A 16822-nucleotide genomic window follows, 5' to 3' on the forward strand; every position below is an offset into this window, starting at 1 on the left:
TTGCCTTCACCATCAGGCTGATGTTCCCGGGGCCAAGCGAGACGTTCCATGGCTGTGAGGGTGATACTCTGTCACAGAGCCAAAATGATGTGAGTTTAACTGTGAGTGTAGAGGGAATTGTGCCCTTTAAATGTCAGGATTGTAAGTGCTGTAGTGCTTCATGTCTCCTCGTGTGTGTTTATGTTTTCTGGTACATAATTTAAGCTATCTGGGGAAAGGTCTAGAGATGGAACATCCCTGCAAAAGGCTTTTCTGCTTCATAAGGGACAGAATGAGAACAGATTGGGGGGGGGGGGCAGCAGGAAAGGACACCCACCGCTTCCTGGACTGGAAATGTGTTTTGTTATGGCCATCTCTGTTGTAAACTTGTGACTCTTTGGCAGTGGTGACTTTCACTCCAATTCCTTTGAGCAAAAAACAAGTACTTTGTGCATTTCAAGACACTGCATGAGACAGCTGTGCCAGCCTGGTTCTAATGGCTGTACTGGCTGGGGATGGTGGGAATTGTAGTTGAGACACACCAGACAGTCATCAGTTTGCACATGGCCATGACAGTCTGCATGGGAGAAGCATTGACTTCCATCATTGACGCAGGTCCTTTTGAGTGGTGGCACCCTGGCTGCAGAATACCACCCCCAGAGAAGCTCATGATTTTTTTCAGTTCTAGGTGACAGCCTTTTTATTCTTTCAGGCATTCTCCTTTCTCAGTTTTTACTGTTTTAAATCTTTAATTGTAGTTTGAAATCTTGGCACCACTGCTGGTTTCGACTCGGTTTTATTTTGTAGCTTTAAACTTTGAAAAGTTTTATTCAGTGTTTATTTCACAGTGCCACATTTTATGCTCTTAACTGGTGCTGAGAAAGCAGTATAAAAACAGGGAGAGGATCCCCTACCTATAAGAGCCCATGTACCCTTATTTATCTGGACAAATGTGTGCCCCTCTTTTCTTTTATCTGTGTTCAAAGCGGTTAACAGAAATCACTCATTTCCCCATTAAAACAGACAAAACCAACACAATGGCTTGAATAGCAGCATCAGTAAATAAATGAAAAGACCCACTGTGGCAGTCATTAAAACTGAGGGTTGGGTTTTGATGGGTAGCGTGGTGCTATGTCTCTGCCCTTGCCTTGCTCAGAAGTTCTGTTTCAGGACTCTAGCACTCAATCCTCTCTTCCCCAGCTCTGCCTCTCCCCAGATTTGCTCTCCTTTGCAGTTATGGACAACAATAATTTTTAAAAACTCCCTGCAATGTCAAACTTCCCCTGCTCTCAGTCTTCACGCTTTTGAATAAAAGAGCACTGAAATACTTCATGGTGCTTATTAAATTTAATGCATAGTTTGAAAGGCCTGCTGGAAGGAACACGATTTAGGTGCTTATGTAAAAAGTAGAAGAGGAGAAGTTGCCCAGTGGAAGATTCTGACCTGGTTCACACGACAGAGCAACCCATGATGGATTGTGCCCTTGTTTTTCCCAAGCTGGCTTTCTGTGGCCTCTTGAACCCAGTGTAGTTCCTTCAGGATGCTTTGTTACCCATGGAAAAGAAAATCCACAGCTTCTTGTTGAGCTTGTTTGTACCTTACATTATTGTTCTGGATGGTTGCAAGGTGGCTTACTGTGATGTTTGAGGGAAGACAGGTTTTTCCATTGGTGAGCTGTTTCGCTTTATGTTTTTGTTTTGCAAACATGACCGTGAATGCGTGATTTGTAGCGGGCTTGCTTAGGTGTTGTGGGTTCTTGCAAATGGCTAGAAAGCTGCTTGGAAAAAGCAGCAACAGCCGCTGCTGCTCCTCACAGTTTTGCTTGTGCCACCACCATTCTCTCCCCTTCCTCAGAGCTGAGAGAGCCAGTTTACCATGGGTTGCCAGGACTGGGTACAGAGCCACTTTGCAAGAGCAGCAAAAAGCCCGAGATGCTACCTTTTTGAAATCTTGCCAGTGAATGCCTTTCCACTGATGCTGGCATGGCCCTTTGGATGAAATGTCCTTTGTTCCCGGGCTTTCTATTTTTTTTGCTTTGCTTTTGCTTTGCTTTTCTGTGCCTCAGCAATATTCAATTCTTAATTATTAAATTATCATTATTGTCTGTCTTTTGCAAGTGCTCAGGTGCACTCTTACGGCTTTTCAATGTGGGTAGCCTTGACTGGTCAATTGCCTAGGCTGTTTCAGCTGCCGAAGAAGCTGTGGAGTGCATAACATGGAAGGAAATGGACATACAAAAGGCTGCATATAGGCTAATTTGTGTGCAGTTGCGAAGGACCAGGAGGGAAATAATACTAAAAGAAAGAAAGGTCTTGGTAGCACAATTTAGTCGCACCCAAAATGGGCAGAGGGGCAGCCAAGGGAGCGAGTGCCCCGAAAGGTAGGAGGACAATGCCTTTCCCTTGCCAAGAGTTGAACTGATAGCCAGTTTGCTCAACACTTCCTAGGCTCTCCAGCTTCTCCAGAAAGTGGAGATAATACCACACTCACTGCTTTTGTGGTTCCTTTTCAGAGCATCTTACTGTTGTGGGTGCTGTGATTCCCTGACAGTTAAACAACAACAACAAAATCCTCAGAGGCAGCTGCCTGAGATGGAGTGCATGAGGTCCTATGGGTGTGGGCACCGCATTTGCCCATTCTGTTCTGCCACACTGCATCTTTTAAAAGTTGGGAATATTTGTGCATTGCCCTGGACTGGGAAGTGTGTACAAATTAATGGCCTCTTCTCTTCAAACCTGGCTGGGTGGCTGATACATATCTGTCAGAAATGTCTGCAGAGTTGCAAGACAAGAGTAGTGAAAAACCAGTTACTCGCAGTCTCATGGGTACCACTTCCTGCCTCCGTCATGCCTTTCCCTTACCAGCTACCCTCCAATACTCTCTCCCGTCCCTAGACTGGGTCACTTCTGAAAAACACCTTTGAAGAGATTGGAGTATATTTAACTTTTTCCTTTCAACTTTGGGCAGATTTGTGCAAATCTAACTTTTTTTCACTTTGTGGGGATTGAGGCAAATTTGCAGTAAGCACTCAGTTTAATTGTAGTAGTTACTAAGTACTAATCCATCTGAACATTTTAAAAAACGTTAAATATGTGCCAAGTTTTCTCAAAGTGGGAAACATCCATTAATATGTGCAAAACTCCTTACAGGTAAAAAAGAAATTCTACCACATAAACCCTATTCCTTTAAAGCAGTATATTTGTGCTTTTAAGGGAAGATGCCTGCTGAGCTTGTGCCACAAAATGTGGGCCAACATACTGAGTAGCTGGCAAAACATTCTTTGGTGTGCTCCCCAGTGCTTGATAATCTTTTGGGAGTAACATGGGTTAATGAGCAAACAGGCAGCCCGCCATGGGTTATTTCTAGGGTGGCTGACGGTGATGTGCAAACCAGTCCTCTCTCTTTGGGCTTGCATAAAAATCTAAGAAAAGTCTGCTGCTTGAACACAATGATAGATCATGTCCAACACAAAGGAGTGTTTTCACTGGAAGCAACCAAGACTAGAATGCAATTCAAGCCTTGAGAAACTGGAGTGAGGAAAATTGATAGCTCACTGCACAACATCAAACGTGTTGATTGGGTGTCAGTATGGGAAGCACATTGGCCTGACTGAGTGGATCTTTGGCACCTCACTCCCCACATCCATCCTGTTCTCTTGTTCCTTCCCTTGTCTGCACTTGTTTGTTTAGTCGGAAGTTGTTTGAGCAATTGTGTATCTTTGCTTTATGGTTTCTTGTATTGAACAAGTGCTGGGAGTTGTCGGCTCAAAAGATTTACTGCATTGACTTGAAATTCTCAAAGCAGAAGGAAAACAGCTCACTGAGGATGATGCAGGATTTCCTGAAGGCTTGTAGACTTTTCAGCAGTACAGAGGAGGGATTCCTATCGCCTTCTATCCCCTGCATTTGCTTCCCTGTGCTGTGCAGGGCAGAGAGAGCTGAATTTTCTTCTTTTCCTTGCAGAGATCGTGTCTGAAGATGCATTGTTTTCATAAAATGGTGCATCCTCCAGCTAGGCACTTTCAAAGTTGTAAATAAATGTTTTTCACTATACCCAGAAGCATATACATTTACAGACAGGTATTTTCCCTCACTCTCTGCAATTGATCCACAAAGGGAGGAGAATAAAACCAAAAGTATTCCTCATCCAAACTCAAAATCAAGTGGATGACTTCGCCTTTATACTGGGTCACACCATCCTTACTTCTAGTTCAGTGTTTTTCCTACCAACTTGACTGGTGATGAGTCTTTAGGGTTTTAGGAAAGGATGTTTCCCAACCCTAGTTGGAGATTTTGGTCACTGATTCTGAGACCTTGGTACTCTGTTGCTGAGACTGGCCTTTCCCTCATTGGCTACAGGTTAAATCAAAGCCAAAACTAGAATTTTGACTCTATCAGAGAAACAACAAGTGAAAGCAAAACCAACATTAAAACCATGATTGAATGAAATTTTAAGGTTGTCAGCCTATGCACAATTACCTGGAGTTGGTCCCACTTTACATGACCTAATAAACCTGAATAAAGTTTCATTACAGGTATACTTCATCTTTTTTTTTTTCTTTGTCACATATTTCAGTTCAACAGACTTCTTTGTCTTTTGGAAAAAGTGCTAAGATAATTATGCAGTTCATAAAGCAAACATAGTACAGTAGTCCCCCGAAATTCTCAGGGATTACATTCCTAAAGCACCCACAAATTGTGAAAAACAGTTAATTTGGTGCCGGCGATGGGTGCAGGCGGGAGGTGCGGGTCGGGCTGTGGGGGGCGTGTGTGTGCATGTGGCGAGGCAGGGGCGTGCGTGCACAGAGATTGTTTTCTCCTAGCGAGTCCAAACTCAGAGGAAACAATCTCCTTGCGAGTATGCCACACAGCAAGGCAACGGCTTACTCGCAAGGAGATCGGCTTGGAATCCCGCGAAAGACTGACGCCGCGAACACTGAACCGCAACTTCACGGGGGTATACTGTATTCTTCCTTTGTTTACATTTCTATTACCAGTATCACAATAATCAAGTATGTCAGATAACTCAACCGAAAGTATAGCTAGATGGCTGAAATGGAAGATAAGTGTTGCTATCTATGGCTGCAGGGTGGCTGTGTGTCCCACTTCACAGGGGACAGTCCTCCTTTGGAAGCACCCTCTGTTTGAGGAGCTGTCTGATGGAGAGCTGGCTGGAAGATAAATAACCCTGAAAGAGAGAGCAGAGGCCTTGAAGTAGCATAGGGACTGCAGATCGAGAAGGCAGGAACACAGGTCGTGCCACAGTGGTTTCTAGTGTGGTGCGATGTAGCTGCATTAAGTTCGAGGCATTATTTCCAAATGGGCAGCTGTGCCTGCCTATTTGCACATGCAAATTTTGTATACAGGTGTACCCTCTTTTGCCCTTACTTGCAGCCATGGTTCAGTAGCCACCCTGTGTGGAGAGCATCTGCCCATCACAGCACACAGTGCTTGGCTTGCTAAATAAAAGGTCCGGCCCGATATAAGGGCAAAGGAGGGAAATGCAAGGTCACCAGCCAGACCTGGAAACTGAAGAACTGCAATAGCAGTGGCAGCTTCCGTTCTGGTAAGCTGGAGGGGTGCATTTCCACCATTCTAGTGTCACCCCCATATAGTCAAATTCCTTGTGCCATCTGAAAGCCTACCCAGTTGCAGTAAAGGAGGTCTGTCCAGAACATGAACAAATGGATTATTTTTATCAGCCGTTTCTCTCTAAGGAAGCACAATCCCATCTTTGTAAAAGTCATGCCTTCTACTTAGATTGTACCTTTCCCTTAATCCAGAGTCTCCTAAATTCAATTAGGTGTTTGTTTTGTAAAGTAATTTAGGGTGCAGTCCTGTTCATGCTCAAAGGGAGAAAAATCCTACAATTCCCCACAATGCTAGCTGTAAGACGTGTCTCTGTCTAAAAATACATCACTTCCACATTGCTTCTTGGATGCTTCCTGCAAACCTGGAAGCCTCCAGGGTTACTGTGACTTGCTAGGTGGGAGGAGAGGTGATCTTTGCTCCCCTCTTTGCCCATCTTTGACCTTTTCCTAGATGGCTTTTTCAGCAGATCTAGTGATGGTGCTTCAAAGAGACAGGGAAGGAGACTAGAGGAGCAGACAATACACCGTATCCCTTTTTCCTGCCTCCCCACCAATTCCCTGCCCATTGAAATGTTGTCTTTTCTGCATCTCTGAGGTTGGTTTTCTCACTTCCCCTTCCTACACTTGATCAGGGCATCTAGCTCTCTAGCTGGTCATCAGGATATGCTCTCTAGCATATTCAATTTTTGGAAGCCAAGGTACAAGGCCAGAAAAGTGCTCCAACTGTTCAGTTGAGGCTTGGGGCTTATCTGCCCCTCACAGATGACCATGCTGGCTGCATCTCTGAAGTTGCAAAAGTGACCTCGGAGATGGAGCAGCTGGAAGAGGAGGAAACAGGTGCTGCCATGAATCGAAGCATCCTGGCTCTGGCCTGGCCTGTGCTCTGAATCCTTTTCAGGATGAGAGGAGTGGGCAGGTAACTCCTCTGTGCCACTTCCACCCTGCTTAGGATACCTGCAAACCTTCCTGTTTGGGGAGCTGTGAGCATCCAGACTGGATCCCATTTTTCTACTCGTTTCATCATTTTTTAAAACAAGAAACCATAATCACTTATTTATACACTTTAAAAATTCTAGTTAGATGCAGGCTTATTAAAAATTGTGACTTTTATGAGGATGTAGTTATACTGCCTTATAGGGAAAAAGAGATAAAATGGATGAAGATACTGGGATACTAAGTCATACATGAAGTTTATGCTGTATTTTAAATGATTTTTCCAGAACTCATTTTTTTTTAACCAGACTGCTTCTGATGTGAGATGAAATTCATTACAGGTCATCAATCCAGAACTGCTTGATTGTCTTTCTTCAAATATTTCTTCTGTTGATCTTTAAGATTACAAGAACTATTTACTCAATGGAGTATAGCAGGAGGATTACCTGTAATCCTAGATCTTTTTCTTTTGTAAGAACTAAACTTAGTTTGCAAACCAAAAAGGGAAACAGTACCTGCAGAATGTATTAAGGCACCGTAATTATATCAACAGCAGCAGATCTTTTAAGTGAAATGTTCAGTTCATTGGTCCTTATCTGCCCTAATGACAAAATTTGTATTAAACTAAATTTTCACTTCTCCCTTTATGACAATAAAAAAAGGGAATTAACCACTTTAGAAATGTTTTCAACAAATCTCACCAGCCACATCTGCATGTTAAGCTAAACTGGAACATGGGGAACCTCCTTGCAGCTCAGCGGTTTGAGCTTCAGTTTCAGAGAAACTGGAGAAGCTTCCAGGAGTAGGAAAGGCCAGAGGTGATGGGGTTGGTTTCAAAAGCAGAGAAAGGTTTAGCTTACAGGTAGTAACTAAGCCCTAGGAGGGTCGTTTCAGCCATTTTAAATGGGAGTAAACTCTGCAGAAACCGGAAACCACCAAACAATTGGCAGAGAAGGAAAAGGAGGACGGTTCGGGGAATGAGGGATGGGATGTGAGAAAAACCTAGAGCAGTGATGGCGAACCTTTTAGAGGCTGAGTGCCCAAACTGCAACCCAAAACCCACTTATTTATCGCAAAGTGCCAACACTGCAATAAAACCTGAATACTGAGGTTTTAGTGTAATAAAAACAACTCACAGCCAGTTCAAGCAAATCTCCCCCCTCCCTCTCCCTCTCCCTCGGCAGTGCACTGACTGGCCATGCAAAAGCTCGGATGAGTCGCAGCTAATGAGTTGCGGCTCATGACATCATCACCTGGTGCCGCTACTCCTTTCTGAGCTTGCGCATGGCCCCTGTGTGTGCTGATATCCGATGCTCAGCTGCTGGGGCGATGCTGGGGCGACTTGGCTTGCGTGCCGACAGAGAGGGCTCTGCGTGACTGCTGCAGCACAAGCGCCATAGGTTTGCCACCACTGGCCTACAGGATGGACTTAGCCCACAATTCACCCCAGGTTTAGTGCTGTATGCTTGAGCAAAAATTGCCCATGTGAGGTCTTGGGCTCACATGCTTCCCTTCCTTTCCCCTTCCCTTGGAATCACTAGGAAGAAATCAGAATTCACTTTCCCTTTTGCAGATTTCTGACTTGGCTTTATAAGTAAGCCAGGAGTTACGGTTTAAAAGAAGCTCTAATAGTTGCAAATTTGCCAACAACAAATCCTGGGTTATTTTGCTAGCTTCTTCAGCAACCTTTCACATCAGTGATTTCTGCATATAATGTCAGACCAAAAACTTGCTAAAGCAAAATGGAATCCCATCTTATTATTTATTGCCAAGCTTATTTTCTGCAGATCGGTAGTCCAGCAGAACTGTTTGACTCTCTGGTCACGTGAAAAAGGGAGCAGGGGATATGGGTGCATCCTATGCCCACACATGTGGCACTAAATTATGCATTTGTGTTACATGTGAACATGGCCACGGTCAGGTGTTTGCAGTCCAGTAAGAGCCAAATAGTTTGACAAATATTTGCAATGTTTGTAACCTGAAATGTTGCCATACCAGATAAGTCATTTTTCCTAGTGATGTGGAAGGATCTTGAATAGTACAGGCTATGAGGCCAGCTTGTTACTCCACAGAAACATTGAGTTGTTTGCGGTCTTGTGTATCATCCAGTTGAGTCGGCTCCTCACCCAACGTAGAGCATCCCAGGAAATTTGATTAAGCCTCTGCTTGAAGACCTCCAATAACAGAAAGCCCATTCCCCAGGAAATTAACTTCATGATCAATTAACCATGATCAACCAAAATCTCCCCGCAAAATTTTAAAGCTGGTCCAGTAGTATAAATTAGTGTCTGGCGTAATTTTGTGTCTGCTTTGACCTGCCTTGGAGAGTCACTGTGGTTTGCTTTTCAGAGCTTATCTGATGGCCACTGTGTTAATACTTGGATGCATTAGTATTCGTGTGCGGAAATCTTCACCTGCAGTTTAAGTGAAGGCTAATTGTCAGCAGCTTAAATGCAGTTACTAAAGAAAGCGATAATCAGGAAATATAGACATCTCAATTTAAATCAAATTAAGTAATCAGACTGTCTCTTTCCATCCAGACTGCCTCGCTGTGACAATGCTCAGTATGCAGGCAGGTTGCTTACCATTTGAAGACTCTTAGGCGCAATTTAAAAAAAAAAGAGCACAAATTGGCATGCCCTCCATTTGTGAGGCAGGGCTGGCACTCCGTTCTCCTCCAGATGTTTCGAATTACAACTCCCACTGGCCATAGCCAATGGTATGACATGATGGGCATTGTAGTCCAAAATATTAGATGGGGCCACAAGTTGCCTACAGTTGTTTTACGGTTTCAGATTCCTCGGGTTTGTCAGTAGCATCGTCTTCTGCCCGTGTGCCTTTGTGGGTCAAACAGAGCTATTGAACTGGACGTTGACATTCTGGCTGGCAAACATTTCTCAAGCGCAGCAATAAAGCATGTGCAACTGTATGACATTTAATTGTAGGGGAAAATCATAATAGAGCAAATAATAAAACAATTAACTGGCAATCACCCTGGAGGAACAGAACAGTTATTACCACCAGCTGCACTACATTTATTAAGAGCAAATCATACCAGACAAACCTAATTTCCTGCTATGATAAACTGGTTTGCAGCCTGTACTAGCATGTTGGGAGCAAAAACTGAGGGGCAGTAAGTTCTTCTCCTTGGTTTATGTGCCCAGTGAAGTCTCTGGAGTTTCCCATGTGGCAAATGTTGGCATCTCCAGAGAATTATGCGCTCTTCCAAACATTTAGCTGTGGCTTCGGTGTAGGTCGACTTTCTCCAATCTGGCTCCCTCCTAATGGTTGGACCACAACTTCCATCATCTCTGACCATGGTGGGTGGGGATGGTAGGACTTGCAGACTGACACCATCCGTGCTGCACTGGGGAGCCAGAGTGGTCAAGGATAAGGGAGCTTTCCAAAATCATCCTGCCCTCTTTTCTGCAGAGAACTGGTGGTGAGAGGGTTGAAATGGGGACCTGGGGTTCTAACCCTGCCCTACCACGAAGCTCAGTGGGTAGCTTTGGGCTAGTCCCTCACTCTCAGCCCAAGCCACCTCACAGAGTTGTTGTTGTGAGGATGTAGCAGAGTGGAGGAGGTCTCTGTTAGCCACCTTGGGTTCCTCACGAGAGGAAAGAAGGTAGGACACAAATGCAATGTATTATTACCATTGCTGTTATTACTACAACATTACATGTATAATCTGGCTTTCTTCCTCATGGAGACGGGGCTGCAGTTCCCAGGGAAAAACCCAGGGGGCCACAGGAGGCTCATTTGGCATGTGCTGTCCAGCTCAGTGTGTAAGATTGCAGCCCAGAACCCACTCGCCGGCCACTGTGTGTATCCAGACCTCTGTTATGGAAGTCTTGCTGAATTTGGGGTGACTGCAATGCCAGCAGCAGAGAAACAAGCACACAAAAGAGCAGAGTTTTGGAAGGAAATAAGCCACACGGGGAATACATGCTTTGTTTGGAAGTGGAATTGCCCTTCTGGAGACTTCCCGGGAGTGTCATTCTGCATGCAACTATAGTCCCTGAGTGCCTTGTTTCTTTCTGCACTATTTCTTCCGCTGCTGCTGCAGCAGCGAACTTGGTGGTGGAGGTAATTCCGAGTCTGCAGGAAACAGGATGCAGTCACTGGTGGGTTCTCGGGGGCAACAGGGCCCCCGGCCTCCAGAAGCTGCCAACCCCTGGTATGCACACTCACCTGGGAGCAAGTTCAGCGGGACATTCTTGAGTGGAAGTAAGAAGAATCCTGCTAGACTAGATGAGGCGCTCAGTCCCGGGTCGCGTAGGGATGATGATTCTGAGGATGATGAGATTGCTTGTCCAATGGTCCATCCGCATGGTCAGTCTCAAGCTCCTGAGACCAGACAGGAGTTGCTACAGGAGGACACTAGTGCAAGGACAGTGGAAGCACCACCACAATCCCCCCATGGGGGAGCGGAAAAGCCACCGCCTCCAGGGTGGGATGTAGGAATGAAGGTGGCCTCAGAGCTCCCTGAGCCAGGGCAAAGTGCCAGGGTGCACCCACAGGGCAGGATGCTGAATTGGCCGGCTCTGCCGGTGGGGAGCCTGCGATCCCCAGTGTGCTGCTCAGCGCCAGAGTTGGAGCAAAGCCCAACTGGATGCCCAGAGGGAGCCTTCGCAGTGTTGCTTCTTCTGGCTTGACTCACAGAAGGGTCATGAGGGAAGCTTTGGTTAATGAACAGGAGAGAGGGATCAGCCTTCGTACTTGCTTGATGCTCAGAAACTTGTACAACAATAGCCAGAATTCAACAAAGAGAGCTGGTCTCCTTGTTACCAGGAGCTCATGATCAGTACAGACACTCAAGATTGGAACAGGAGCCCCAGAGAGGGAAGTCGAATTCTCAGAGGCTGCGAACGCTCCCCCTCCTTGGCCCTCAGGATGGTGCTGGTGCTGAACCCAGATCTCAGCAATGCATGCCAGGTTGCCCCCCTTACCCATAATCAAACCACGAATGAGAGAGGTCTTCTGAACTGCGGTGGCCTTCAAAGGCAGCAGCACCAAGCCGGAAGACTGCCAGGAGCCATTTGGTTGGGGGAAAACCAGAAGAGGGGACAGATGTGAGGCATTTGACTTCTTTTCTCCTACGTTGGCCTCTAGATGCAGTATTAAAACATTAGAATTTCACCAGGACTCTGGGACTGAGATCAGAGGAATGAAGTGAGGTGTCACCGGCATAGGAACAACTCCTCATCCTATTCCTTTGTGCACTCATCCATCTGCGGTCCTGGACAGGACTGAGAAATTGCTGGGCTGGCATTCCACCCTCCTCCAGCTCTGAGTGGTGCGCTTCCATCTCACTCAACCGCCTCCCCAAATCCCTGCCAGTTTTGAGGGCTGCAGCTGCAGCAGAGCAGAGATCTCAAGGCCGAGACGGCATGCGGCCTCTCTTCTGGTGGTTCCAGAAGGTTCGTTAGTTTGGAAATGTCAGTTCCAGTGCAGCTTAATTAAGTGAAATCCCCACTGCGCCTGAGGCATATGGCAAATGAAATAGCAGCGCTCAAGGATAATGGTCCATCAGGGCACAATTAATTTCAAGGTTGCTCTGGTGTGGAGCAATAGCCATGGCTTGGGCATGGAATATAAATGGGCACAGAGTTCCCGGCAGAGTGGCCGGCTGGCTGTAATGCGGCGCAGCTGGTACCACCGAGGGCACTGTCTGGCAGCAGACCTGCCCACCTTTACCTGGAGCTGCCGCAGACTGAACCTGGCACCTGGAGCCTTTGGAGCCGTGGCCCTTCTTCCAGAGCGCCATCCATGCCAGTCAGTCAAGAAAGGCGGGCTTAAGTCCTTAGAACCACACGCTTTGAGTCGTGCTTCTGAAGACTTAAGTCTTCCGTGCTTTCTTTACCCCGCAAAACACTTAGCTATTGTTGGCCGTCTGAAGTGTTTTACCTCTCTTCGTGATGGGGAAGAGGAGGAGGGAGAGGGACTAAAGCACCGGTGGGATTCCTGGTGGAGTCCGTGGATCCTAGTGGATCCCCACCCTCCCCTTTCCTCTGGAATTCCCCCTCAAAGTGCAGCAGATGCGGAAAGAATTGTACCAGCTGCAAGGGAAGGTGGGGACTCTGAATTTGGAGCTGCAGCTTCTACCTTGGAGCACTCCTCTGCGGCTTCATATGGACTCCGGGTTTTCCTATGGCTTTCTAGGCAGTGCCTAACATCCATGCGATCGCAGCTGTGATGTTTTTCAGCACTGGTTGATGCATGTAAACATTAAAATGAACCTTAGAGTATATGTTGGCATTTAGGAGGCTATTTGAGTTTTGTGTGTTGAGTTTGCCTAATTTTTAATCCTTTCCTGGTTTAGATTCTCTCTGTGCCCCCTTAGTTGATTTGTATTCTACTAAGAAGACAGCATTCAAAGCAGCTTTGGATCCCTCAGATGGAATTTCTGTGGAGGTTCACACACCATGACCCACAGTGCCCTGTGTGGCTCCCAAGACAGCCTTCCCGGGTGATGCTCTCCAGAGGTTTTGGCCTTCGTGTCCCCTCATCCCTAGGCAGCATAGCCAATGGTCGGGAATACTGGGATTGTAGTCCAAAGCATTTGGAAGGGGCCATGTTGGGAAGGCAGCCCTGATGCGGCTTTCCACCAGACTCTGTTCACAGGTGCAGCTGCACCACGATGACGCATTGCGAACCTGAGTGGTGAGACATTGATGTGCCTGGTGTGGGAACCGTCGCAGGCTTGCAAGTGAATGAACAATGAGAGACGAGTCGCTTTCCCAAGCCTGCAGATCCTCGCACCACCCTTCTGCTGCCAGTGCTATGTAATTAAATTCACACCTCCGCTAATGAGTGTTTAGGGCCATTTCATCCTGACTTACTCATTTTCTGACGAACCAGAGTTCATCAACGCAGTGCTGGTTCTGTTCTGGTAGAGCAGCATTTCATTATCGTGACAGCAGTTGGGACGTGCCATGATGGGGGCATAATGAAGGGAGGCCGTTGAAGGAGGGAGGGCAAGTGAGAGGGCTGCGGACAAGCCACTCACGCGTGCTGCTTGCTTTTCTCCCATGGACTGAGCCTTACATCCGTTGGGCAGGTATGCGGGCCAGTGAACCCAAGCCTCACAGAGATCCATCCGCCTTGGCCCTCCCACGTGCTCTGTCCATGCTATGGCAGCACCTGTTCTCTCAAGGGAGAGTTCTTAGCCTATTCTGTTGTGCAACAATGCAGACTCGGGCCTCATTTCTTGAATCACATGCTACGTGCAACTTTAGTGCAGTAAAGTAGAAGTGGCTGGACGGGAAGGTGTTCTTCAGCCCTGTAGGTCATCTGGAGATGCATGTGTAGATCTTCCTTTGGATTCCCCACATGCTGAAGACATTTGGAGGGGAGTTAGTTTCCCAGAGTGTGGTTCTAAGATGCATGAACCATGGTGCTGAAGCTAAGCAGCTCTGCATTGGAAGTACTGCCTGGGAATCTCATGGATCCCACTTGGAGTTCCATTGTGGAGGAAAGGCAGGATGTACATGCAACAATTGATCAACCAGCAGAGCCATGAATCAGTGAAAAGCCAGATATTTAATTCACCTAAACCTGTTTACTCAATGGAGAGCCTTAATCTTGGGAGAGCTCCATCTGTCGAGAAAGTGGGATAGTCTTTGAGCAGGTATGCCCTCTAGTGGCAGCCTGGGATTCTGGAAGAACAAGGGGCCCAGCTCCTTTGAGAGACAGGCGCTCCTCTGGAGGGATGGTTGTGGCTCACGAATGGAAAGGGGGCTTTGTTGCTCACAGTGCACCAAAGGAGCTCCCTTCAGGACTTGAAGCTTGCGTGTGCCTGTCTCTCTGCCCCCCTCCCTTCACCCAAGCCAGTCTCCTGCAGCAGAGCAGCTTGACAGCCAACCATAAATCACTGGGGCAGCAGCTTCACCTTCTAGATTAGGCTAATTAGGCTCTTAATGGGCCTATTGAACACGGACCTCCACACCATATGCCCCCCACCCGCAATTACGCAGGGCACTGCCACCAGAACATGCTTTCTCCAGCCTGGTGCCTGCCAGGTGTTATGGACAGCAACACCCATGGTCCGCAGATAGACTGATGGGAGCGGTAGTGCAGCACACCAGAAGGGAAGGAGCTCAGGCAAGGCTGCCCATGTAAAGGAGTCTCTGGTTTTTCAATACGTTTTAGAAATAAAGGTACTGTATTCCAGTTTTCCTTTTCAGTGAATGAACTCAAAGCAGTGAACATACTAGTGTGGCTGCTTAACAGTGAAGCAGAAGTGAGACGCCTACTTCCCGAGCATTACAGCACAACCAGGAAGGAGAATCGCATAAACCAGCAATAAGCAGCACTGTATGTGCTTCAGGAAGAGTCTCTAGAGCTTTCCTAGCCTAGCAGCTCCCATATAAGTCAGGTTGCAAGTCACGGCATTCCTGACCCATTAGCCCTGCTGTCTGGACTGATGGGCTTTGAGGTCCAAAACATTTGGAAGGCACCAGTTTGGGGGAGGCTGTCGGGACTTTGAGGGTGGATGTTTAAGAATCACTTGTGCCACCACGGAAAAGGTCCTGCTGCTTTGCTTGCATTGCTGCTTCTGCTCTTACTGTCTCTGCCAAAATGTCAAAACTTTGTTCCAAAACATGTCAAAACTTGTGTGTTTATTGCACACATTCGGTATTGTAGTATTTGTTTAATCATCTGCCTCCTTGGTCACCTTCACCCTTGGGATTGCTGTTATTAATTCTGCTGCAAATTTCACTCTCCCCCTGCTTCTTGTATGCATCTTCCTTTGTCTTGATTGGGAGTCATTGGCAAGGTCTGATGTTTGTTCCGATTTGTACCATGTATATTGATAAATGAGACACGCTGATTGAGTTGCCTTTTTCACCCCTCTTCTGTGCTTTGGATGGGATGCCTGCTAGTTTCCAAATTATTTTATAAAGTGTTAATGTCAAGCCTATATGATTTAGCATTTCTTTTGATGCTTCTGTTGAGTCACACTGTCAGCTTATCTAGTCCAGTATGGTCAGCACTGTCTGGCTGCTACTCTCTGGGGTAGCAGACTGGAATTTCTTCTAGTCCTGCCTTTTGATTCTGCGGATTGACCCTGCAATCTTCTGAAAATCTGAAATGCTCTCCTAAGGCTTAGTGAGTGGCAGTAAGAGCCTTGAGCTACAATAATGCTGGTATTTTTGGTATTTTGACCCTGTCTCTGTTGCCTTTGGTTCCATCCATGAGTGGTTTGCAGCCCCCAAAATCTCTTTGGAATGGAATTTGGCCCTCTAGTTGAAAGTGCTTCAGCACTCGTATTTTAAAACGAGTAGCTCAGGGGACCTTCTCAAGTAGTAGGAAGCACTAAGCTTCCTTTGCCCTTCTGTAATTTGGGGACTGCTTGCAATCTGTGGTCCTTAACACATTTGTCGCTTCCCTGAGTGCACATATTTTTTGTTCCCTTCTCTTCAGCAGGTGATTATTCCAAACAAATCCTTCCTGATATAGTCATCCGACACCAACCAACTCATGCCAACAGCTCTGTCTGTTGGAAGTAATCATCTTTGGGTTTTCTTGTTATGTATATGTGATACGCTTTGCTACTTCCAAAAGAACATTTCTGCAAGATGCTGTGGAATGACTAATCTTCTGCTGTTTTTTCTGTGCTCTTACAGGTAGCTGCTCTGGAAAGACAGATATTTGACTTTCTGGGTTATCAGTGGGTGCCCATCCTGGCTAATTTTTTGCATATAATGGCTGTCATCCTGGGTGTCTTTGGCACCATCCAATACAGATCCAAATACCTCGTACTGGTAGGTACCAAGTAGGCCAAGGTATCCCTGTCTTGAGTCAGCATGATTTCTCTTCCAGGACAGAGTTTGGAAGGGGCTCTGACAGTGTGGTTTGTGGGACCAGTAATGCCTTAAGAAGGGCCGGACGACCAGTCAGGACTGGCAAAAGGCTCCCGCTGGCTGGCAGTCAGTGTTGTGGGCTTTCTGGAAAAGTAGAACCGGAAAATTTTCTGGAATAACAAGCTCTAAAGAATGTCTTCCACCATGTCTTCATAATAGCTTCCTGTGTGTGTCATATATATTTTTCAGGACCATTTGTCCTGAAAGACCAATGGCTGCCCAGAGACTTTTCTAGTAATTGGGACGCCATTCAAATCCATCCATTCATTCTACATGTTCTTAAACTCGACTACTTGCAGTGTTAAAGTCCTCCTGTTCACAATATTGTCATTCACCGGTAGTCCCTCTCCCTTTACTGTTTTCACTGTGGGGAAACAAGCCAGTTTTGACATTATGGCTTAGCACAAAGCAACCACAAGCAGTAGACGAGGTACCAGGTCTTACGCAAACACTT

The 16822-nt window shown here is 46.5% G+C and overlaps 1 protein-coding gene across 1 annotated transcript in view; it reads left to right on the top strand.

The window, feature by feature from the left end:
* NKAIN1 (sodium/potassium transporting ATPase interacting 1) overlaps positions 1-16822 on the top strand; it is a 43588-nt gene that overhangs the window by 16726 nt on the left and 10040 nt on the right. The window contains exon 2 of the mRNA XM_044435026.1: positions 16132-16269. Coding sequence (XP_044290961.1) covers positions 16210-16269 — 60 coding nt within the window. The 5' untranslated portion in view covers positions 16132-16209. The remainder of the gene's footprint in view (positions 1-16131; positions 16270-16822) is intronic.

The sequence above is a fragment of the Varanus komodoensis genome, unplaced genomic scaffold (assembly GCF_004798865.1).
Source record: "Varanus komodoensis strain SLA01 unplaced genomic scaffold, ASM479886v1 scaffold29_1, whole genome shotgun sequence".
NCBI classification, from domain to species: domain Eukaryota; kingdom Metazoa; phylum Chordata; class Lepidosauria; order Squamata; family Varanidae; genus Varanus; species Varanus komodoensis.